Source organism: Vitis vinifera, chromosome 9 (assembly GCF_030704535.1).
Source record: "Vitis vinifera cultivar Pinot Noir 40024 chromosome 9, ASM3070453v1".
NCBI lineage: Eukaryota > Viridiplantae > Streptophyta > Magnoliopsida > Vitales > Vitaceae > Vitis > Vitis vinifera.
In genome coordinates this window covers 1,574,048-1,598,414 of record NC_081813.1, presented here as the reverse complement: position 1 = coordinate 1,598,414, position 24,367 = coordinate 1,574,048, and the positions used below count along the sequence as shown (strand labels likewise).

The 24,367-nt window shown below is 32.6% G+C and overlaps 2 protein-coding genes across 4 annotated transcripts; both read right to left on the bottom strand.

Moving 5' to 3' along the window:
- Positions 1-1,500: 1,500 nt before the first annotated feature.
- LOC100244694 (casein kinase 1-like protein 2) lies at positions 1,501-8,382 on the bottom strand. 2 transcript variants are annotated; one of them, XM_002277477.5, is made up of 14 exons: positions 7,865-8,382; positions 7,735-7,775; positions 5,419-5,488; positions 5,179-5,327; positions 4,988-5,083; positions 4,830-4,900; positions 3,591-3,652; positions 3,401-3,464; positions 3,234-3,318; positions 3,017-3,143; positions 2,791-2,873; positions 2,646-2,709; positions 2,401-2,540; positions 1,501-2,231 (listed from the first exon to the last, which is right to left on the bottom strand). In XM_002277477.5, the coding sequence occupies exons 1-14, from the start codon at positions 7,938-7,940 to the stop codon at positions 1,944-1,946; spliced, it is 1,416 nt and encodes a 471-aa protein (XP_002277513.2). In that variant the 5' UTR covers positions 7,941-8,382; the 3' UTR covers positions 1,501-1,943. The 2 variants fall into 2 exon arrangements, with proteins under 2 accessions (XP_002277513.2, XP_019077867.1); XM_019222322.2 differs by lacking the exons at positions 7,735-7,775; positions 7,865-8,382 and adding an exon at positions 6,571-6,647.
- Positions 8,383-9,650: 1,268 nt separating this feature from the next.
- LOC100249823 (probable phospholipid-transporting ATPase 4) lies at positions 9,651-16,399 on the bottom strand. Of its 2 annotated transcripts, none has more exons than XM_010656187.3 (11): positions 16,152-16,399; positions 13,521-15,541; positions 13,328-13,438; positions 12,777-13,053; positions 12,601-12,689; positions 12,385-12,469; positions 12,087-12,323; positions 11,808-11,933; positions 11,010-11,108; positions 10,698-10,889; positions 9,651-10,605 (listed from the first exon to the last, which is right to left on the bottom strand). In XM_010656187.3, exons 2-11 carry the CDS (start codon positions 15,347-15,349, stop codon positions 9,934-9,936), a joined length of 3,717 nt encoding a protein of 1,238 aa, XP_010654489.2. In that variant the 5' UTR covers positions 15,350-15,541; positions 16,152-16,399; the 3' UTR covers positions 9,651-9,933. The 2 variants fall into 2 exon arrangements, with proteins under 2 accessions (XP_010654489.2, XP_003632843.2); XM_003632795.4 differs by having other exon boundaries at positions 12,087-12,296.
- Positions 16,400-24,367: the final 7,968 nt, after the last annotated feature.

The following is a 24,367-nucleotide window of genomic DNA, read 5'->3' as shown; positions in this document are numbered from 1 at the left end:
TCAATGCCACATCATCAAAATAATTTTTTTTTTTTTTTTGCTTTTTTTTATTGTCGAATCAACAAGTGTTCTTAATATCATTTGCTTCTCACAACTGTCACATTTTTTCTCCTGGCTTCTCTCTTAGCCTTCAAATGTGCTCATCTGATCATTATGTTGCTGCATTGGTTTGTCTATTTTTTTATTTTTTTATTTTTTCTAATTTTATTTTTTAATACAAATTTCCAATCATCTCATCCTAAATTCCTAATTAAATCAAAATTTTACTTGTCTCATTTCATTTAAGTTAATATTTATGTTGGACAAGTAATTTCGAAGCCACTGTCATCCTTTCATCCGCCATCAATCAACCTGTGGAGGCGGGGCGGGTATACGAGCATACTGTTATCACATTAGCCCTCGGAGGGCATGACATGGACATGTGTGGTGACACCTTACGCCCACATGGCGCAAGGCATGTTGTAGTATGGGCCGTATGGCTTTGACTTAGTCTCGAGGGGATTGGGAAAGAGGTTGAGTGGCACGTGTAGCCAGGCCGTACTCAATGGAGGACAACACAACATAACCAACTCACGCTGCATGACTCATGAGCATGAGCGTGGCACACTCATACAGGCTTAAGACAATAAGAGAGGTCGACAGATTGGAAGTGACTCGGATTCCTCTTTAGGGGGGTTGTAGTCTCACTTGGTTATGACTTGACATGGCTGGACCCAAGGCACATCGGGCCTCTCCATGAACACGTGCAAGGCACCGTTAGGGCTTGCGCACACCAAAGTGCGGGATCGCTCAGACAGATAGATTTGGCCTAGTCCTCGAGAAAAGGTCGTGTACGGGCAACCCAGTGCATGAGTTGCATATAAGGTAAGGCTACTACGTGCATGAGTCGTGAGACCCTATAACATGAGTCAGGTTGCCTTGTGTTGCTCGTGCTCTCAAATAAGCTCCAAGCTAATCTCTAAGACAATCTATATACACCATCCCTTTTTCCCTTCTTAAAATTATCTCCATACATAGAAAAATGTAAATTAAGGTAAAAATTACCATTTAATATGTAGCTTCCCAACATCATTCTCTTCTTGTGATCATCTCTCCATTCATCTTCATGAAGATCCTTCCCAAGCAAACCATAGAGTGGATGCAAAAAATTTAATCCTGAAAATTGCTCTTCACAACTATCTTATTCAAAAAATTTCTACATATACTATCCTCTCTCCTACCCTACCATTAAATACCACAAGGCACGAAGCTATAAAGCCTACCTTGCATACAAACTTTAGACCCCAAATTTCTTTCTACCCTAAAAAAGACTTTAAATTTTAAAACGAACAGGAAGTACAATGCGATGCTTAAATAATTACAAGTATCTCATTTCATTTAATAAAAAGACAGTGAACACCTAGATGAAATAATTACCAACAAAAAAAAAAAAAAAACCAATTTGTTGTTGAGGTTTAATGATGTTTCATATGTGAAAGTACTTCAGAACGCATACCGACGTGGCAGACAGAAAAATCAATAAAATGGCCTAGTTACAGTTTTACAGGATTTTAATATGGTCTGTAACCACAAACATAGCTTATGATGTCAAAAGAAACCATGAACATAGCGAGAGAAAAGTAAATCAAGAAAAAGGTAAGCAGAAACTGAAAGGCATGCTAACACAAACTCAAACTTGTGTTGCCATTTGCACAAAAGCCTTACCTAGTTGGATTTCGGTTGGGGATCATCTGCTCTCCTGTTGGTGGTCTGGTGTCTTTATTCTGCTGTAGACGCTTAAAAAAGAGTGAAAATTCCCAACCCGACGAACCTTATAGATTTTAGCCTCTGCTGCTTTCCTCAAATACAATACACAGAAACAAGAAATTCCACTCCAAGTGCGTGATGAAGCATACTGTTTTCAAGATTTACAATGAGAGATTGGGGGGATCGAGAGTCAGCCACTAATACTGCACTCTCTCTTCATTATTGAAGTGCAGGGACTCGATACCCTTAAGGGTGGATTCGAAGTTCTTTATGTTCGAGGAGGTGTTTCTGCCAGAAGATATACGTTTGTGCTCTGATGAATGAACAGGTGAACCTCTTTGTCCACTAGAAATTTTGCGGAGTGCTCCTGGGCTTGCATCAGCACGAGATCGAGACGGGTCAGATTCACCTCCAACAATAACTGCATCACGACTGCTAGAAACTGCACCTCGCCTTGATGATCCACTTGCCCTCACATTAGCTGACTGCATATGCATACATATCCAGGCATGAGGAGATCGTGTTTAATAAGCAAAACCAAAACTGGATATCAAAAATCAAATATTCCACAGTGATAATCATCATTCAGGCCCATGGGATGCAAATACATAGTGAGTCAGAATTTATACAAATCTGGTTGCAATCAATGCTTACCAGACTATCTTTTGCCATTGTTGAATCATTTGCAACTGGACTTTTTTGTTTCAAGCTTCCAAGATTTAGAGCTGGTACAGTGGTCCTCCTGCGAGAGGGATCTGCCGAAGACCAGCCAGAGGGTCTTCCATCTTCACCACCTGCAACAAAGTTACAGATATGAACCCCAGATAAATTCCATGGATAATGAAGTCAGATTGGATTAATGTAAATGCAAGCAGGAACCAGAAATGTGAAGTAGCTACCTGATTGTCTATCCATGTTGGCAACAGCAGGAGGGATCCCATGGCTTGGTCCAGCCCCAGGGCCCTATTAACAAGTACTAATAATTTTTCAATTTCTTTCAAAAAAGAAGGATAACTAATCACAATATCATGCTATATCACTTACAAGAGCGCGGCTAGGTGGTCCAGAAATCTGTGATTGCTGATACTTCAGAATTGTCCAATCAAACACATAATCAAACTGAAATCCTGAAGCAAGAAGAAATACAGACTAAATGGTATAAGAGTTGATTTGTTAAGAAAAGAGCTTTGATCAATAACTTAACAATTGTCACTCATCTTAGGCCTGTCTAAAATGTAAGAACTTATAATGTATATGAGTATCTTCACACCTTCACGAATAAAAAGGTCACGGAAGATTCTTTTGAGATATGCATAATCTGGTTTATCATCAAATCGAAGTGAGCGGCAGTAATGGAAATATGATGCAAATTCTGTAGGATAACCACGACACAAGGCCTAAGGCAGAAACACAGAGCTTTCCAGTCAGTTTCATGGTGCTGAACATATAATTGTTGGCATTAAACAACATAACAGAAGAAAAGTTACCTCAATTGATGTTGAAACTTTTTTTTCACTGATCTTTTCATACTTTTGTTTCTTTGTTCCAGCTTTCAATCCCTGCCAAGGAAGACTACAAAGATACAATGTCATAAGTAGACTACCCATGTAAATGTGAGAAAGATAACAGACAGCCAAAGGTCGGGAGTGATTACCTTCCTCTTAAGAAATACATAAGAACATATCCAAGAGATTCTAAATCATCCCTGCGACTTTGTTCTATGTAGTAGAAAGGAAACATGATAGGGAGTGAGATTCAATCAGAAAGATCAATGTTTAGTCCATTCAATGTTATATCAATGAATGCAAAAGCTGAACACAGAAATGAAATAGCTATAAGCATACCAATGCCAAGGTGAGTGTTCATGCTTGCATATCTTGCAGTTCCAGTCAAATTCTTATTTTCTCTGCAATTTATCTGAACAAGTCAGCTACAAAAAAGTAGTAAAAACAGTACTTGTGATTTTTGCTAAATTTAATCCAAAAGGTAAAGTAATATAGTAAACCATAAGAAAAAAATAAAAGGCCCAGCATAAGAACAGTGTTCTTTAACTTTACCGATTTCAAGAAAACGGAAAGGACAACCATCCACAAGATTAATAAGCATTCAGTAGATGTGCAATTGACAAATTGCATATACCTAATGCAGTTGGAGCCAAATTTAGATAACTTACTTCACACAAAAGATAGATTACATCATGCATTATTTTTGTGAGATGTATGGGCAATCTCAACTGCATCAGGCTGACCAAACAAATCCTAATTGGCCATTTAGCTATATTTAGGGATATGCCTCTGCCATCATGTATCCCCACCCCTAAACCCACCTTTTTGGTCTTCTTATTCACCTTGTGGTTCTATCTCTGGGACCAGCTACATAAAAAACAACTTCTATTTATTTTTTCCTTCCCTCACCAGTGTGTTCACAAGAGAGTTCTCTGAACAGAATGCAGGTCTTATGAAAAATCTCTCATATTGAAATCGAAATATAAAAACTTCTCCTATAGAAAATCTAACTTCCATTTTTGAAAAAAAAAAAAAAAAAAAACGTAAATTAAAACAAAGCAGCATTCCAGGCATCTCTTCCCTGATCCCTCTTTCTTCATCTGTAGGCCATCTCCAATGTATAAGGATTGCTAGGGTACATTAAAAGTGAGTAGGAATCAGGAGAAATATTACGTAGAACTTTCTGCAACAATGAATAAAATGGTAATCTAAGAAACAAGAACTGACATAAATGGGGAATTTTATTATTGCCTACAAAACCTACACCTAAACGTTCTACTGCCATCTGATTAGATGGCTAACATTTTTGTACTTCAGCAGTGGAAACCAATCACAACAGAGTTTATAATAGATGGAGAAAAAAAGGGACAGAAAACAGTAATTGTTATTCAAGCACCTCTTGCAAAAAAAAAAAAAACAACTCCAAATAATCTCAATACAAAATTAAAATAGTTTAACGGGGTACTGAATATAAGATACATGGATATCAACTCACACACAAAAATTAGCTTCAAACTAGTAATACATCAAGTCGTATAAGCACTGAATGAACTCATCAATTAGTTGAAAACAACTAACCTATAAGGAATGTGTTGATGGGTTGAAGAGTCTCTGTACTTCTTAGCCAGACCAAAGTCAATAACATAGACCTGAATGCATGCAAATAGCAAATGATGCACCAAGACATATGACAAAAGCAAAAGATAAAAACCAAGGAACCAGTGTCAACTCAAAACCTGATTAGCACGCCTTCCTAAACCCATAAGAAAGTTGTCTGGCTTAATATCTCGATGAAGAAATGATTTTGAATGAACAAATTCAACTCGATTGATCTGACGGGAGTATCATAATTGGCAGAAAAAAATGAAGGAAATAAGCCATATGAGATGTGAGAACAATATGAAAAAACCAATAAAATAAATCCTACCATCTGATCTGCAAGCATGAGAACTGTCTTCAGAGATAGCTTCCTACTGCAAAAGTTGAATAAATCTTCAAGACTAGGTCCTAGCAAATCCATCACAAGAACATTGTAGTCTCCTTCAACACCAAACCATTTCACGTTTGGAATTCCCGCTGCCAATGTTGAAAAAATTGCCAAAAATGAGAAAAAAATTAAGAAGCAAAAAAATAAAATGGAAAACAGAATATGAAGAAAATCCCTTACTTCCTCCTTGTAGTATCTTATACAATTTTGACTCATACAACAATTGGGGATGCTTTGTCTTGACATTTTCCTGAAAACAAGAAACAATATCAGAATAATACAGAACAAGACATTTATTATCATCAGCAAAGTTTTGTAATAAGTCTACATGAATCCATGCCTTTGACAAAAAAATGCATAGAATCTATTTACAAAAAACTGGTCAATAATACAGTGGATGTCAGGAGCACTAGCAGTTGTTGCGTACATTTCTGAGCTGGTATGATCGGACGGTAATATCTAACTACTCAAGTGGTTATAGTCTTCCTGTTAAACTGTTACCAATAATTCATAAGATTTTAGACAAAAAAAAATAAACATATCTTGCTATACAGAAATGAGATCACACAATTTTCATTTCAAAAATGTTTGTTGTGGCCAATAAATTGAGGCTGTTTAGTGAGATCAATACGTGGTATGTTTTATTACTCCACACTGAACAGATCACAGGTAGGGTACTTTCTTCACTTCTCATTTTACTAATGTCCCTTAAATTTCCAACTTTTATCTAGGGCATTAAACTCTGAGTGGCTAGATAACCAAGTCCACTAAGATTAGTAAACTCCAAAGATTGCCACTGCAACTCCTTTGAGCCAAACTAAACCAATCTCAATTAGTAAACCCAAAGGGGCATTACTAAGTGGACTTGGAAAGTACAAGATGATGTTTTTCCTTTTGTGAATTAATTCAGAAGCACCAAAACACCATTCAGTTGGTCATTCAAAATTCTTAGCAATCCCCTAAGCCATAACATCCAAGCTAAATGCTTCTTGAAAAATCACAATCATCCAGACTAAATCCATGTGCATAGCTTAAATAATAATTATCAATACCAAAAGTTTTTTTTTCTTTTAATAAGTAAAGCAATTGTATTAAAAGCGCCAAAAGTATACACAAAGTATACAAGGCCCAAAAAAAGGAGGGATAGACAAAAAACCAACATATTTGCTTCACTTACAACCCAACCAATCTATGAAAATCAATACCAAAAGTTTATGAAGGTTGTTCTGCCCTGTTATGCAAAATTTCCCCAAGAGGAGGAGAATAAAGAGAATCATTTAGCTATTCCCAAAGGGCTCCAAGACCCTCTGAAAAGGTATAATAAGCACATACTCTATTTCCATATATGTCCCAGTCCATTATTAACTCCAACGCCAGTGCCTAGTATTTTATCCTAAAAGAATCCAACCTGAAATCCCATTAAAGATAACATTTCAAATAACACATGCAACAAACAGAACCCAGGGAAAAAAAAAATTGATGTCACTCAGGCATGGAAACATAGTTATAAAAAGTATAACCAGCACAAAGCACCACACTCTAGAAGGTATTGAGAACACAGAACTCTGCTCTTAGTAGATGATAAAAGGATCAACCACATTGTAAGCCATATCTTAGTTAAGACTACCTGCACAATACTATAAAGTCTCTAGCATAATTCCAGACAAGCTATGAGCACTTAATCTCTCAAAGAGCTCATTTTAAGAACTAAAGAATATAATTTAGAAGCTCTCAATGCTATTTCCCATAACCTTCAACATAATAAATACCAAATAATGCTTTAAATAGCCCCTATTTATCCTATACCTCTATTTCGAAACCAAGAAAACCAAGGAGAAAAAAATAAAATAGGTTTTACAATATGCTATTTTATTTTGTGGGGTTTCAAAAGAGAAGGAGCAAAAAAAAGGAAAAAAGGAAAAAAATGAAAGAAACTGGCCTCATCAAATTCTAGCAGTTGTATTAAGAGTTTCTTGTTTTCTTAATAAGTTGAAATAGCATTTAAGATTCCATATTTTGGTTTCTTCTCTTCCTACGTTTCTTCAGAAACCAAACAAAGAACTTGGGCAAAATGATTTGTACAGATCCATCTCATCTCAACATTAAGATAAATTTGCCAAAGTCCTTTACAATATATGTTTGAATAATAAAATTTTTAATATATATATATATACAATTTTGAGTGTCTTTAGAAGTCATTGGGGAAAATAAGGAAATGAAACATTTCAGGACCAGGCATTTAATTCCTTAGCAGCAAATTCAAATTCAAAAGGAAATAAAATCAATAACTAAATTCTTATGAATTCCCGCAAACTTAACAAATAAATACATTTTCAGAACTTCCTACATAAAACCACAACAATTTTCTCAGTAGTCCTTAAGTTTTTTAATAAATTCCTCCAAATCACAAACATACATTTCTATGTAAAATTAACAAATATAAAACGTTCAATTTCATAAATTTCCCACAAGAATTATAAAAGAATAAAAACTCACAAGCTTAATAGCAACCTCCTCATTTGTCTGAATATTAGTGCCTGCGTAATTAAAACGAAATGTAAAATTCCAAAAACAAACGAAAATCATGAAAACAAGAACAACAAAAACCACAAAATCGCCAACAAACCGAGATAGATCTCTCCGAATGATCCACTGCCGATCTTACGACCAAGCCGGAACTTGTTGCCAACTCGAGGTTCCATCGTCAAATTTCCAAATAAAAAACGAGCCCAAAACCAAACCAAACCAAACCAAACCCTAGCTACGAATTCCAAAACAAAACAAAATCAGCAATCGTCCACCACCTCGCCGGCTCCGATGATCAGAAACCAACGCCGAACAAAATTCCGCGTAATCAAGCAACAGAACAGCCACTACGTACGACTCGCGGTGTCCGTACGGACACAAAGAGAGGAAGAAAAGGCGTAAGCAGGAGAAAAAAAAGGAAAGTTTGAGGAAGATCAGAGAGAATAGAGAGGGAAGGAGGCTAGGGTTTTCAGATTTTCTCTCTCGAGAAAATGAGAGAGAAAATTCGAGAAAGAGAGAGAAAATGGGGGAGGAGGAGAAAGAGGAGGCATCATGATATCGCCAGTCCCTCGCGCTTTGATCCAATCGAAGCGGACTTTTGTATGTTGAAAATATGCGTTCTTTTTTCCCCGTTAAAACGGCAACGTTTATAATAAAACGATATCGTTTCGATTCAAAACGACGCGTTCCAGGGTTTTTGATTTGGACCTGGGTTTCTGGCTTGGGCTTCTTCAAGTCAAGTCCAACCCACATCTCTACGACTCTACCTTCTATTCCCCAAAATTGTTAAACTTGGAATGGTTCAATTTTTTTTTTCCGATTAAACAATTGGGTTTTTTTATTAACATTCTAGAAACAAATTAATGAGAAAAACCCTTTAAAATTATTCTTTTTCCTATAAATAAAATAAATAAATAAATATAAATATGAATATAAATATATATTCGGTTTTATTAATACATGTTCTAAAATCATATTTATAATCTAATAGTTTAGGACGGCTTTTTATTGTACAAAACAAATAGTCGAGAAGGGAAATACCGACTAAAAAACTATTTTCTATTTTTTGTTCTTAAAAACATAAAACATGAATGTTCCCCAATAACTTCTCTTTAGTTATTTTCAATTGTTTTTTTAAAGTTGTTTTAAAAAATGATTATACAAAAATATAGAATAATTAAAAAAGAAATACTATATATAAACATTTAAAAAAAAATATTTTAAAATATTAAAAACAAGTTAAAAGTATTTTAAATTCTTAAACAGACTTTTGTTTTACAAAACATTAAAAAATAACTTTCAAAAATTATTTTTTGAAACTGTTTTCTAAAATAGTTACCAAGCATTTCTACATGACAACTGTTTTATTTTTTCTTCTTTAGAATAGAAACTTGTTTGTAAAACTTTTGATAAAAATAGTTTTTTAAAATTTTGTTTTAAAAATATACCGGTCTTTAGATTTGAGGTGTTTTCAATTAAACATGAAGAATTATTTTGAAAATTTTTATATTCTACGGCCGAGAAAACTGTTTTTCATATTTGAATTTTCAAACATAATTTTACTTTTCAAAACAATCTATAACTATTAATAAAAAATAAAAAATAAAAACTTTTATGACCGTCTTCATTTCAAAGGCGAACATCTCCATCGTGGTCGAGCTTTATAAGAAGAACCTTGGCTTTTTGACAAATTAGACAAACTTTTTTTCTTTTCCTATGAAACGCATAGAGAGTTACTGAAGAAGAAATAACAAATAAACCTTTCAGAAAAATTGACAAGTAGAGAATAAAACATTTTAAAGCAAAGAATTAAGATGTCTGGGACCTAAAAGCTCATGGTTGAAGTTCTTTTGATATACACAAGAAGATTAAGATGGCCAAGAGTATAGAGAAATGTAGGTAATATCATGATATTGATGATTTTTCACAAGCTGTAACTCTCATCAAAGCTTCTTATAAATATTGTACATACATCAGCTTCAAAAGCCTAGTGTAATGAATGGGGGACTACAACAAACCCCACTACACAGAAGGAAAAAAAATATACTAGGAAATGAATCACAAAAGGGCCACAGAGTGAAGAAAAAAAAAATGGAGAACAAAAACTGCAGAAGGCCTCAAACCCTAGCAAAATATTAAAAAAAAAAAGGAAGAATCATGAACAATATGCTATGACAAGGGTGTCTGAACATTTGTGGCTGTGGGTGAATGCTTCTTTTGCAGCTTCCCCCTCAACTGCCTGATCTTTGCGTCGACTCTTGCTGAGAATCCGATCTTGGTCTCCTGTCTGGCTTTAGACCGCTCCCTAGTCCACATGTATTGATCCTCGACGTCTTTCCTGTAGTACTTGATCTCTTGGATGATATGGTGATCCATGGGGTTGAAAGATCTTTGGAAGGATATGTGGACTAGGTAAGGGAGATTGCAGGTGACTATTACTAAGAGAGTGGCACACCAGTACATTGGTGCAGGTGCAAGAGCTTCTACGAGGATTTGGTACGCAGTCCCAGAAAATAATGGAGATGTCATGCCATAGAGTAGGAGAAAGATGTACCAAGTGGTGATGCTGCCCCAGACAAAGAGATGTTGGATCCATGTGAAGTGGCTCATTGTGAGGGCAATCTGACAGTTGACAGCGCATATGATACAAGTGAACATTGTGGTGCCTACTGCAGACATATCAGCAGTTTGGCCAGCAGAGCGGAAGGCCTGGTCATAGAAGATGATAATGTTGAGGAAGAAAATGATGAGGGAGGTGTAGAGACCATTTCCCATCCACCCAAATATCCTATACCAGTCGAAGAACAAGTTTCTGGGTCCTTGTTGATACAGTGCTGGAAACTGCAAAAAGGAATTGCAAGTGTGAAAATTGTGACAAAGGTTGATGTAAGAGGATGAAATTCCAAGTGAAGGCATCAATGGTGGACTCTCACCTGTAAACAAACTTCAGAAGAAACGTCTTGTTCAAAAACCCCTAGAGAAATGACAGGCAATGAGGTAAGGATAACATTGAATAGTAGCATGTACCAATCGTCATAGACTGATTGCCCAGAAAATCCTGTGAATGCCTCAAAGTAGAAGAGAGTGAGGCCAAAAGCTATATTTTTGTAGAAGAAATAGCATATCTGCATACAGAGCATTGCACATAAAGTGAGGGTGAAGTAGATGTGAATTGTGCATGCGAGCACAAAATTGCATCAAAAGCATGAAAATTAAACATCAAAACAGCACTCCTTGGTTATTACCATCTGAGCAATCCTCTTGTAACACCAATGGCCATGGACAACCAGAAGTCTCTCCAAAAAGCGGAACTGAGCTATCGAGAAGTCACTAGCCATCACAGCCTGCATAACGTTGAAAGTTTTTAAGTCTGGCCATAACATCTAGGGTTCATACATGCTTCTGAAGAGAAAAATGATATGCTCTTTCCTAAACCCCCCAAAACCTGACAGGGATGAACATCGATCATAAAGTGCTAAAGACTTCTGTATCTAGACATGAAGGGGTCTGCACAATTGGACCGAATCTACCAGGTGACAGTGAGACTAGTTCTGCTTTGCAGTGGAGACAAGTGGTGGGAAAGGAAAAAAAAATGCAAATCAACACTGCCAGTTCCCATAAAATTCTCTAGAGATGACTTTTCTGTCAGGCCAGAAGAAATAAGGTTTGATAAAATATTCCCCTGAAACCTGAGGTCAAGTCAAGGCATAGAAAACAATTGTAAAGCTAGTAACTTAGCTGGAGCAGAATTCACTATATATTCTTTTCAAATCCACAGATGAAAGAACTAAAGACAATAGGGTGCTGAGACATGATATTCCTGACTAAAGTCTGGATAGATGCCAAGCATGGTTGACACATGGTCACTGTCCAGCTGTCCAACCCAACATTCATTCTTTCCCCTAGAATTTTGGGTGTCTTCAATAATGGACTTACATATCAAAGGAATCCGAAGTGTTCAAACGAAACTAAATTGTAGAAAAATATGCTGGTGCTTTTCTAGGTAATGCATGCAAAAAGAGCCTCTTAGATATGCTACCCACCTGCATACCTTCCACCCCACTGATGCCAACACCAATGTCAGCTTCTTGAATCATTCCAACGTCATTCGCTCCATCACCAATTGCTAAAGTTGTTTTTCCAGTTCCTTCTTTTACTAATCTCGTTACCTGGTGCAAAAAAAGGTAAACAATGAAGCCAAAGCCAAAGCCAAAGACAAACACATTTATAAATGTCACAAACTTGAAAAACTAATGAGCAAAGAACAATTTTGAAGAGAAAGTAAAAAAAAAAAATGATAGGAAAAACAAAAATAATCATACCAATGCCTTTTGCTTAGGAGATACTCGACAGCATATGACAGATGCACAGTCAACTGCTAGCCCCAGGAATTGATGCTTCATATCATCTGCTAGAGCGTGTTCTAGAGTTTTCCCATCAATAATTAACGCAAAAGCAGCATGCGGATCTTTTTCTAGCTTGATCATTTGAGAGGCATTGGTAATTTGCATCAAAATGTTCTCTTTGACAGCCTGATCAGTAGTAAACAACAACAAATTCTACCATGAATGAAATCAGTTACCTGAGTCAATTTCCCATGATTCTAAAAGTAACAAGTACCTCTTTGCCATCTTGGGTTTGCACATCTGGATTCACAGTTATGCAGATCTGCTTCATGCCCTGTCGAAGCAAACTACATGCAAATCTGCGTCACAAAACAAACAAGATTTCATTATGGTGATTTGATGGAGCTTCTTGCAATGAGAAGTTAATTCTCATAGATAAGAATAACTGTGCATTAAGAAAATCCTTCCACTGAATTGGTTAGAGACAGACCCTATGTTGATAGCAGTTTCCATCTTATCCCCTGTTAGAACCCAGAGCTTGAGACCTGCTTGTGCCAGTTTATCTATGCACTGAGGCACCTGGAGAGAAAAGAAAAAGAGACTAAGTTGAAGGGGATGCCAAAGACAACATCTTCAATACAGTGAAGAAGAAACAATAACACATACCCCTTTTTGCAATTTGTCCTCTACAGCTGTTGCACCAACAAGGATCAACTCCCTTTCCATCGCATCTGATACCCTTTCAAGCATTGCATCTCTATCAGGCCCGATAGAAGTTTTTGCTTTCATAAATTCACTATTCCAAGCAGAATACTCAGACTCTTCAAGCTTTTTGTAAGCAAGCGCCAATGTTCGCAACCCAGATTCTCCATATTCATTCAGATGCCTAGTAGTAGCTTCCTCATACATCCTTCCATTCTTTGCCAAACGATCAAAGATGATGCTGCACAATCCAAGCAAAGGAATAATGGAGCTAACAAAAAAAAAACAGAATAAAAACGCATTCACATAGATTAAAGCAGGTGTAAACAAAAAAGATAAGAAGATCCAACCAAGATTTATAAAGTTTAAATGCTCTATGTCTAGGCTATGAAATATCCTGACTGCTAAAACCATCAAATTGTAGAGGTTATAGTAGATTATTTGCCCTCATAAACACTGAGATACAGAGAAAGACACAGAAACAAAATAAATAAGAATGGATTGTGAGACAAAACCTGTCTGCACCCTTGCAAAGGAGAAAAATCTGCCCATCCTCATCCCGCACAATCACAGACATTCGCTTTCTTTTGCTAGTGAACTCCAACAGATTGAGAATTTGGTATTCCCTGAGAATTTTTCAAGAGACAACTAAGATGCCAAGACACTGGGAATTCAAGGGAAAATAACAAAAATAATTCATATCCTCACCTTTCGACTGGTTGTCCAGAAGAAACATATCTTTCACGAACATGTACACTTGTGTGCGTTCTTTTACAAAACTCAAAACCAAATTCTCGAGCTGCAACAAGAAAACTTCCTTCATCTGGTGACTCTGCTTCATAATTAAAGCCCCCAATCTCTTCATTTCGCTCAGGAATTGCAGTATGACAAACTGCAAGTATCCGAAGAAATAATTCAATGACATCTGCATTGGGCTCTTTTGACCAATTTCCTCCCATGAGACGGATGTCCTCGAAGCTAAACCCCTTGATCACATGTTTATGTTCCTTCTCATCTTTGGAAGTCACGACAGTCTCCAGTTCAATTTCTGTTGCTCCTAAACCACTTGCATTATTCCATGAATCACCAGTACTGTTTTTATGCATGGGAAAATTGGAAAGTTCATTTCCCTGCTCCTCAAGGTCAATAGCCATCTGCTTTGCAGCAGCAAGTTCAACTTCACTAGAACCAGAACCATATGCAGAACCAGCAATCGAACACTTGAGAAAATCCATCTGATTGCATGTCAGAGTGCCAGTTTTATCAGAAAGGATTGTGTCAACCTGGCCTAGCTCCTCATTCAAATTTGATGTCCGTGCTTGGGCAGTATTCCCAGTTTCCTCATCATACATGTGTATGTCCTGGTTAATGAATGTTGCTTGCAGGACCTTCACAACTTCAATTGAAACATAGAGTGAGATGGGTATTAAATACCCATAAAGTATAAGAGCAGTGACAAGATGGAAAATTCCTGACAATGCTGGCTTCTTGGGATTATAAAGGTTTGTGGTATTATTGGGCTGTAAGTACCACCAGTCGGGCATTTGGTACTTTGTCTTTACAGCAAATCCAATAGAGCTGATCAATGAGATCACCACAAGGAGGGTGAAAAGAATGTAAATGATTTGATCCATTTTTCTTTCTATTCTGCTCCTTTTTGAAGGGGACTGTGTTGCATTCTGCATGACTTTGCTATCATGACCAGTAAATATCACCACTCCATACACAAAAGCCGTGTTCCTAAGCTTTGAATCTCTGAGGAGGATCTGACTAGGATCAAGAGGATAAACCTGACGCTCATACTCAAAATTGCCAACAAAGGTGTAGAGGCTCGGGTTAGGATCTTCACATTTTATCGTTGCTCTGAAATCATTGAAAGTCCCATCATCGTCCAATGGCAAAGTAACCTCCAAAGACCTCTTTACCTTCAAGTTTGTCTCGCCATCCAGGTTCATGGTCTCCACATAGCAAATCCCATCATCATAACTCGATGACAACAAAAGCAAATCTGCAGGAAAAAATTGATCTTTCTCCACTTTCACCACATCCCCAACACGAATCCTCTGCCATGGCTTAAAACCAAATACACCATTCCCTTTATGAATGCTAGCTTTCCGGGTGTTAACTTTCATATCCTGAATAAACCTACGCCAATCTTCCAAGGCTTCCTTTGCCATACTAAGCCCAACAACAAATGCCAGAGGAGCAATCATGCTCACAGCAGAGAACGGCGCAACTGGTGTGAGCGACAAAATTGCAGCCAAAAGAAAGTACAAATTGGCTACCCTTCGAAACTGCTCAAAGATAGCCTTGGGCAGAAAGGTAATGATATTATATTTTGTGGTTGATATATTATTTGAGGTATAATACAAGGGCTTCTTGCTGTGAACTTGAGGTTGGTTACAATACACAATTCGTGAGAATCCAGGCCCATCGAATGAATGCGGCGCCTCCGCATCGGCAGTACCTTGTCGGAAACATGTGAATGTATAAAGATGGCTTTGCCTGAGCTTTGCCCTTATCCTACCCCGTGTCATCTCTTAGGGTTTCAGCTCAAATTAATTACAGGTGACATAAAACCATAAAAAAAACCACCAAATCCCCCCTCAACTGCCAATGCTAAAGGAAACCCGTATGGGAAAAATCTTCAGTTAAGACCAAATTAGACAAACCCAGAAGAAAATTAACTTAGCACATCATAGATTTGATAAGTTGCAGCTCAGAAAAGCCTGCAAAAAAAATAAACCCAATAATGAAATTAAGCTTTTAATGCATTGCACACGCTACATTCCCATGACTTCTTACCCACAACCAGAAATTACCAAATCTTCATTCAAAAAGCTTGCATACCCAGATTTGTAAAGTTTCACAGGCATAAGATTTGAGGATTTTATAGAAATTTACACACGAATCTGAGAAAAAATCTTCAATAAAGTGTACAGATATCCTAATTAACAACAACACGACCCGACACGCACCTAAATTCAACCTACCTTGCTTCCACAAAGCAAGAAATCAAAAGCAAACACCAAAAAGAAGGGGGGGAAAATCAAACTACACGAAATAAAATTCAAAACTAAATTAAAAAGGGGGAAACAGCTGAAAACCAAAAATAAAAATAAAAATAAAATAAAAATGCAGGCAAACAAGAGACACCCTACGGAGCTAAAACCGTGAAAATGAAATATATATATATATATATATATATATTTAGCAAAATCAAACCAAAAAAACCCCACAATCATTTCCACAAAAACCAAATCCAAAGCAGAGCACTAAAATAGAAACTGAAAAAGCTTATAATAATATTTTTCCAAGAACCCACGAGGGAAAATTTACCTGAAATCAGCAGAAGCGCCCACGAGAAAAGGAGGAATTATGAGAAGTCCCATGTGAAAAAAGGCAGAATGGCAACGGAGATCAAAACAGAAGAAAAATAGCGACCTGCGGGAGAGATCGCAATGAGGGAGAGAGAATCTAGAGAGAGAAAGAGACAATTTGTTGAGAGAGAAAGAGATTTTTGGGCGATGAAAGCCCGCTCTGCGTCTGGACTCCAAACCAATGCCAGCTTTTCTCGCTCCTCTTCTCTATATTTAAAGATACATACATTTTATATATATATATATATAATTTATTTTCTATTATTTTTATTATAATTCTTAAAAAAATTTAAAAATTCACTTCATACGAGCATTAAATAAAGTTTGACGAAACTTATCTTTAAAAACCTCAAAAATTATTTTACATTTATCATTAATTTTATCCCCTTTTATTATAAATTATTAAAATAAAAAATATTTAAAATTATTTCTATGACATTAAAAAAAATTTTCAATATTATAAATTTCATTAATTTTTTTCAATCAATTCAAAATAATTTTGATTAGAAGGGTTGTTAAAAACCCAATTTCAAAATTCTAACCTTTTTCTTCTTTTTTTTTTATCGTATTTTGACAAAAACGTCATCTTTTTTTCTCATAAAAATAATCATTTTTTTAAAATTTATATATAAATATTTAAAATAATAAAGGATATTTATATTAAAAATTAATTATTCTTAAAATAAAAATATGGAATAGCTTAAATTCATAAATATATGGATTATTTAAGTGTGGTCAATTAATTTATTTTATTTATATATTAATAATTATCTTAATTTAAATGATTTTATATTAATAATTATTTAATTTAAAATATATTATAATTTATTAAAGCCATTTTACTTGATGGGCAAGTTAATTTATAATTTTAATTTTGTTTTTTTTAATTGGGAAGATGACGTGGCAGAGTTAAAAAAAATTGAAAGCTGGTAGAGGGAGTTTTGGGTATTGAAAAGGTTCCGGATGAGGGCACATGATGCAGACGTGGCAGTTGAAGAACACGCAGCCACCATGTCACCTTCCTCATTAGGGCATCGTGGGTAGTGAACAGTGTCAGAGACACACAGCACATGGTCAGTCTGAGGCTCTGAGCTTCCCAACTCAGCGATCGACACGTGGCCACCTGTGGCCTCTCTCATCTTTAATTAGGTTTTTTTTTTTTAAATAAAAAATTATGTTTGACAAAACACTTGTCATAATTAAAAACCCGATTCCAATTTTTAAAAATAAAAAATAAAGTGTTTTAAAAAATTATTTTTTATTTATTTTTAAAAATTTATTTAAAAAAATAATTATAACACTAAATATAAAAAAATATTTTTAAAAATCATTTAAAATTTTTAAAAATAGGTTTAAAAAATTTTAGAAACAAAATATTAAAATAATATTTTTCAAAAACTGTATAGTTATTTTTTTAATGGATTGGCCTAAAAAATTCGACATAAAAATATAAAATATAAAACAAAAAAAAATTATCTTATTTATTATTAAAAAAAATCAAATTTAACTTGATCTAAAATGATACCTTGGCATTTTTTTTTCTATTTCTAAGACATATTTTCCAACACACAATATTTCTTTTTTCTTTTTTTTTTTCATTTTATTTCTAGAAATTTTCAAGCATTACTCTATATTTTATGAAATTAATTATAATTTTATTTTTACAAAAAAAATTAAATCATATGTGTGGTTTTGTTCATTGAAGATTCAATCCACATCACCCCATTTAATAAAAACTATATATTATTTTTTTATTTTTACTCAAAAAAAAAAAAAAAAAAAAACATTTGAATCAATTGATGAGTAGGCAACCCACTCTACTCCTCCATGTGGATTTGGCAGATTCGAAAAGTGAATAAATGGTGGCTTTAAATTTTGTAAAAGGCTACCCTTGACTTCCATTGGGGCCCACAAATTTTAAAATTTTTGTTCATATTTGGTGAGGTCTATTATTTTAATCTTAACATTTTTTTAATATATTATTGAATATAATAAAAAAGTTTCTAAATATGTATATAAAAACGCGTTTCCAATAATATATATTTTTTTAAATATCATTAATTAGATGCTGCCACGTGTATAGATATGATTCAATTATTTTCCATACATTTCATTATTTTATATCTTATACATTTGCAACTCCCTCATATCATATATCAAATGATCTGAATAAAATTTGATATTTTAATAGGAGATTGATTTAATAATATAGATTTTTCATAATAAAAATCCCTTTTTATTTTATTAAAAGACTTATGAATAGGAAAAAAAAATTATCACTTAGAAAAAATATTAAGTTTTGTTTAGCAATTATTTTTTAAAACAGCTTTTTATTTTCAAAAAAAAAAAAACTTGGGGACCAGAAAACAAGGTGTTTTTAAATGATATTTTTTAGCTATTTTTAATTGTTTTCATTAATTTTTTTAAATAATTGTACAAACACGTAAATTGTTAAAAACAAGACTAAATCTAAAAATTATTTTCTAAACATATTTAAAAATAAGTTAAAAATATTTTAAGTTTTTAAATAAACTTTTATTTTATAAAACAATTTAAAAACAGTTCTCAAAAATTGTTTTTGGAAAAAAAGTTACCATATCCTAAAATTAATTTCACCCCATGAAATATTTTAATTCAAAATGTCAACAAAAAAAGATCTAGGTTCTTTTTTTTTTTTTTTTTTTAAAGGGCACTTGTTGGAATTATTTCAAATAATTAAAAATGGAAAATAGTTTGAAAATCTCATGAAGATAAGATTCCAAAAATGGGATGTTTTCTCATTGAATTGGTGAATACATTGCCATTTAAACCTAAGCAATCCCTCCCACTTGTTTGGTTTTAAAATCTTCCATTTGAAGGAAATGGCACATAATAATGGTAAAAATGAGAGGAGGGTGACCCACATGGTTTGATTTTAGGGAGTAAAGGGAGGGGTTGGGGCCCTCCACCATGACTATCCTCTATCAACTCCAACCTAGAAAGCTACCATTTGGGTAGATTCTCACGTTGAATGCCATTACCCAAAATAATAATCATAATAATAATAATAATAAATAATAAATTTAATAAAATAAATAGTACTTTGTATTCTTCTTGGTTTTGGCCTTTTTTTAATGGGTCTCACTTGGCTCAACAACCATCAAATTGCTTTATGATGAGACTTGGGCGCTTTGGTATTTTTGTAATTTTTAGGAACTTTATTAAAGAAAATGGTATTGCTATAGCATCTAAACAAAACACTTTCAATAGTCCTAGAAGATACACCATCAATGTATATCTTCAAATTTCATAATTTTATATTCAAATGTCATTTATTTTTATTTATAATATTCTATATAAGATAGGTAAAAAGTTTTTAAAACTATATATATATATATAAACTTCTCTTGATTTTATAGAAATGTTTTAAAATTCTGAAAGTCTCTTTTAAGTCATAAGACATTAGGAACGGATCATTACAAATAGTATTAGAGTCGATTTTTAATATCAATGCTCGTAAGGAGTGTCAATACTTTTTATTTTTTGTTTTTTAAAAATAAAAATATAAAAAAGTAAGAATTTATCTTATATTTTTAAAACTAAAAAAAAAGTTTTGATTTTATTTGTTTATTTATTTACTTTAGTTTGAATAAGAGTTGTTTTATTTTATAAAGAAAATTTTGCTTTAAAAGATAAAAATAAAAAATGTATTCATCATCACCAAGTGTTTAATATATTTAAAAAACATGTTAAAAATATTGAATTTATCACTATTTTATAAAGTGTTTTTAACATGATACAAAAAATCCTATAATCTTAACAATGTTGAATTTATTGAATATATATTTTTTTCAAAGCACATTATGAGGGTTTTTTTCTTTATTTTTTATTAAAAAAAACTATATTAAAAATATACCATTTTTTTTTTCTTTTTTTTTTTGGGTTGTTGATTCACCATTTTTTTTTTTACTTTACTTATTATCTTTATCTTAAACCACTAATTATCCCTCTAATCTTTACATTTATCTTTATCTTTTTCTTTTTCCAAATTTTTCATATGTTTGAGAGAGAAAGATTAAGAATAGGTTTGGTTTCTTAAAATATAAGGAAAAAAAAAATCTCATATTTGCTTTACTTTCAAATTATTTAATTTTTATATAAAATAAAATTAATTTATTATATTTAAATCTATTTATTTAATTTTATTTGTTTTTTCTTTTTCACTTTTCTATTTTTTCATACATTTTTTCTTCAAAATTCTTAATAACCAAACTTTCTTGAATTTTTTTTTTCAAAGCACATTATTTTTTTGTTCTCTTTTCCTTTTATTTATTTTTCTTTTGGGTTAAGTAATTGACATTCATAAAAAAAATATCTAATGAATTATGAGTTCAATACATTCTATTTAATAGAAATACAGATATTCTTTACTTATTACTAGACAATCACTTATTCACAAACCTTGTGTGGGACTAATAGTTTTTATTTCCCTTATCACGAAACTTTCACTCTGCTTACCCCCATCTCTCTTTAGGGGTATTTTAGTAATAGGTTCTATAGGAACTAAAGAATCTTATTTAGTCAAATACCTATCAACAAATTCCAATGTTCCTTTCATTACGGTATGCTCGAATAAGTTCTTATTTAACAACCCTAAAGGTTTTCATTTCAATGATATGGACATCAATGATAGTGACGATACATTTCTTAAGATTTTGATTAAATATATCTAATCCCCGTATATTTAAAATTTCATCATACATCTCCCTTATTTTAAATGAAGTATTTAATGAAATTTAAAATCTATCGAGATTAGCTATATGTACATGTACCAAATATATTTAACCAAAAACCTCGGGGTAAGCGAAGTACCAATTATATAAATTGAATAGGAATTTTATTATAGGCTGACTGGGATATGGGATGTGTTGAAATCTAATCTAATAATATAAATGGATAGAGATATGAAGTGGCGAAACCAATATTTTACTTTCATTACCATGTAATTGGTTGTATATGAATCTTCTTCCAACTTGCAAGTACACGGTTTGTGGAAATTCATGGCATTCCGATTCCGATTGTTTGGATTTGAACGTGTTTTTCCATGGAAAATAAGAAATAATATTATAATGCTTAAAACGTGTTCTACAAGTCCTATGCTCACGCGCCCTTTGGTGAGTTGCATTTTGAATATTGTCCACGTTCTATTTTCAAAATTTATTGTTTTTTTTTTTCAATTATTTTCACTTGTATTTTTTAAAAATGTTTTAAAACAATTAAAAAAGAAAACTATTTCATTTATTTAATTATTTTATATAAAAAATAAATATTTAAAAAATATTTTAAATATTTTTCCATTTTTAGTACTTTAAATTTGTTTGAATTTTTCGGATGGGAACCTTTTTTGGGAGAGTGTGACCACGCGCTGTGGAATGGAGAGTGGGATAGGGAGCCGCAAAGGTGAAGGTGACCACATGGTACCATCATAGGATTGAGCGGAGGAAGCTTTAAAATTAAGGTTGTTGATTGGCGAGTAGACTTGCGAGACTTGGTCAAACACGTAAACGTGTGACAGCCTTCAGTTTAGGCACCGGTCTATCTGGGTCGTCCGATGTGGAGACCACCATGAGGGACGCCTTTCCCTGACAATTTAGAAGACTTGTGGAATGTTCCCATACATGTGACGTCCATGGTATCGTCCCTACAACCCCGCATGTTTCATTCGGACACTACTGCAAGTGGGGCTTTGTTTATTTATTTATTTTCAATTTTTTAATATCACGAAAATGGTTGTCTACGATTTACAAGTTTCACAACTCACTTGTGATTTATTGATTTTTTTAAATAAAATTTATATAAAATATTAGTTCTTAACCAAAAATTTAATAAAAAAAATTCTATTATTATTAGGGCACAATTTATTTATTTAACATATTGAGACAACTAAATAAAACAATAAATTAAAAATTAAATAAAACATTAGCTTAAATTGATTTATTATATCCATGTGATGATGTATCCAATAACATTTAAATTTTAATGTTATTGATAATTTAATATTATATCAGAGTTTGCATGAAATATTTTATTCTAATTTTTATGAAGTTTAATATTATATTAGATTCGTCTTCATTTACGAAGATCAACACATGACTTGACTTTAACGATTTTTTTTAACCGATCTAGAGTGAACCTAAAGAAATTACACAATATATAGATTCAAATAATTTAAATTATTCCTTGCCATGGGAGAAATAAATGATTTATTTGAAAAAACATAAATGAACGTTGACCAACTTTGAGGGAAGGCCGGGCATTCTAATAGATAATTAATAAGGATTTAATGGCAATAGTCAATTGAGATTGATTTGAGATATTGGAATTGAAGCTATGAAGTACATCGTGGGCCATTAGGGGGAAATTTTAACGATTTTTTTTATTTAAATATTATTTAGATGACGTTGTTCAAAAAATATATATAAAAATATGATACTTTTCATTATTATTTTCATTTTTTATTAAATTCTTAATTTGAAAGATAAATTTATTTTCTATTGTGAACTTACTTTTACAAAAGACGAGTTTTATTTGAAATTTAAAAGTGTCGTAGTTTAAAAAATAATTATTTTTTATGTTATGTTATTTTTTTAAAAAAAACAATACTACTTACATGTAAAACTCAAAATTTTGAATCTAAAAAAAATGATAAAAATCACATAAATGATTAAATTATGTTTGGAAACTATTTTTAAAAAACAAATTTTATCCTTAAAACAAAAAAAAAAATTATTTCCTAAGTTTTTACACCGTCATTGCTAATTTTTTAATAGAAAATATTTTTAAAAAAACTTATTCCAAAAATATGATTTTTTTTTTTGAAAAATCCATTTTAGTTGCCTTGTTATCACTTATTTTTTTAAGGGTTATTTTAAAAAATAAAAATAATTATATAAATACAAAAAATAATTGAAATAAAACATTTATAAGTTATATATTGAAGAATGGTTTCCATTGTTTTTATTCTAGACCTTCTAGATGGAGATTTTGAGGTGGATGAATAAGGAAAACAAAGAAAAAAAAACATTTATTAGTATGGATAAATAAGAGCAGTGATGGGTCAATCCTTGCAACTTGCAAGTGGGGTGGCGGTGAGTGATTTTTACTATTGACACGAACATCACTTCAATAAAATTTAGGAGATGAGTTAGAGGGTGGACATGGACATCACAACTACAGCATGGGCCAAGTCAATTGACTAAGAGATGGCTTTTGTTTATGGATTTATTTATTTGTTTCTCACTTTGTTTGTAGTGACATGACTCCAACTCTGTTTGGAAAAAAAGAAATTGGAAAGGAAGCGTGATGAGTATGATAAGTGGTAGCATTAGTCAATGGTAATATGATTGTTTAATTTAGTGGGTCCAAGAGATGATGGGAGACATTTCTAATTGTAAAGCAACAAAGAATGTGGTGTCCAGTGCCACCCATGGATCTAAGTAAGTTCGAAGGTACTTCCTCTTTCTTTTTTTCTTTTTTTTTTTGGGAAAAAAAAAGGGGAATGCTTTGTTTGGCATGCTTTTTAATTTGCATTTGGAGATCTTAGGTTTATTTTTATTTATAAATAAAGAGAATATAATTTGAAGGGTTGTCATATAAACCTTGCCTTCATTTAGGAGTAATAATGATTATGTGTAAGGAATTTTTGTTGATTTTAAGATAATTGGGATTGATAGGATGAAAATAAATATTAAAAATGATATATATTAATAATTATTTTTAAAAATAAAAAATTATATTATACAAAATAAGGTATTTTCCAATAATATTTTTAACTGTTTTCACTTGTTTTTTTAATGATTATTTAAAAAAATAATTATACAAATCTGGTTAAAAATAAAATACCATGTATAAAAGTTTTTTAAAATATATTTCAAAATATAGAAAATAAGTTAAAATTATTTAAGTTCTAAACGAACATTTGTTTTACAAAAATATAAAATAATGATTTTCAAAAATTGTTTTTAAAAACTGTTTTCAAAACTTATTTTAAAAAATAATTACCAAACAAGATTGAAGAATTCTAGTGTATATTTTGTAATTGATTTTAAAAACATATTTGTCAAATTTTAAAATAAAAATAATTTTTGAGAGTTTATTTCCAAAGAAAGTGATTTTTGTAAATTTAAGTATTTTAAG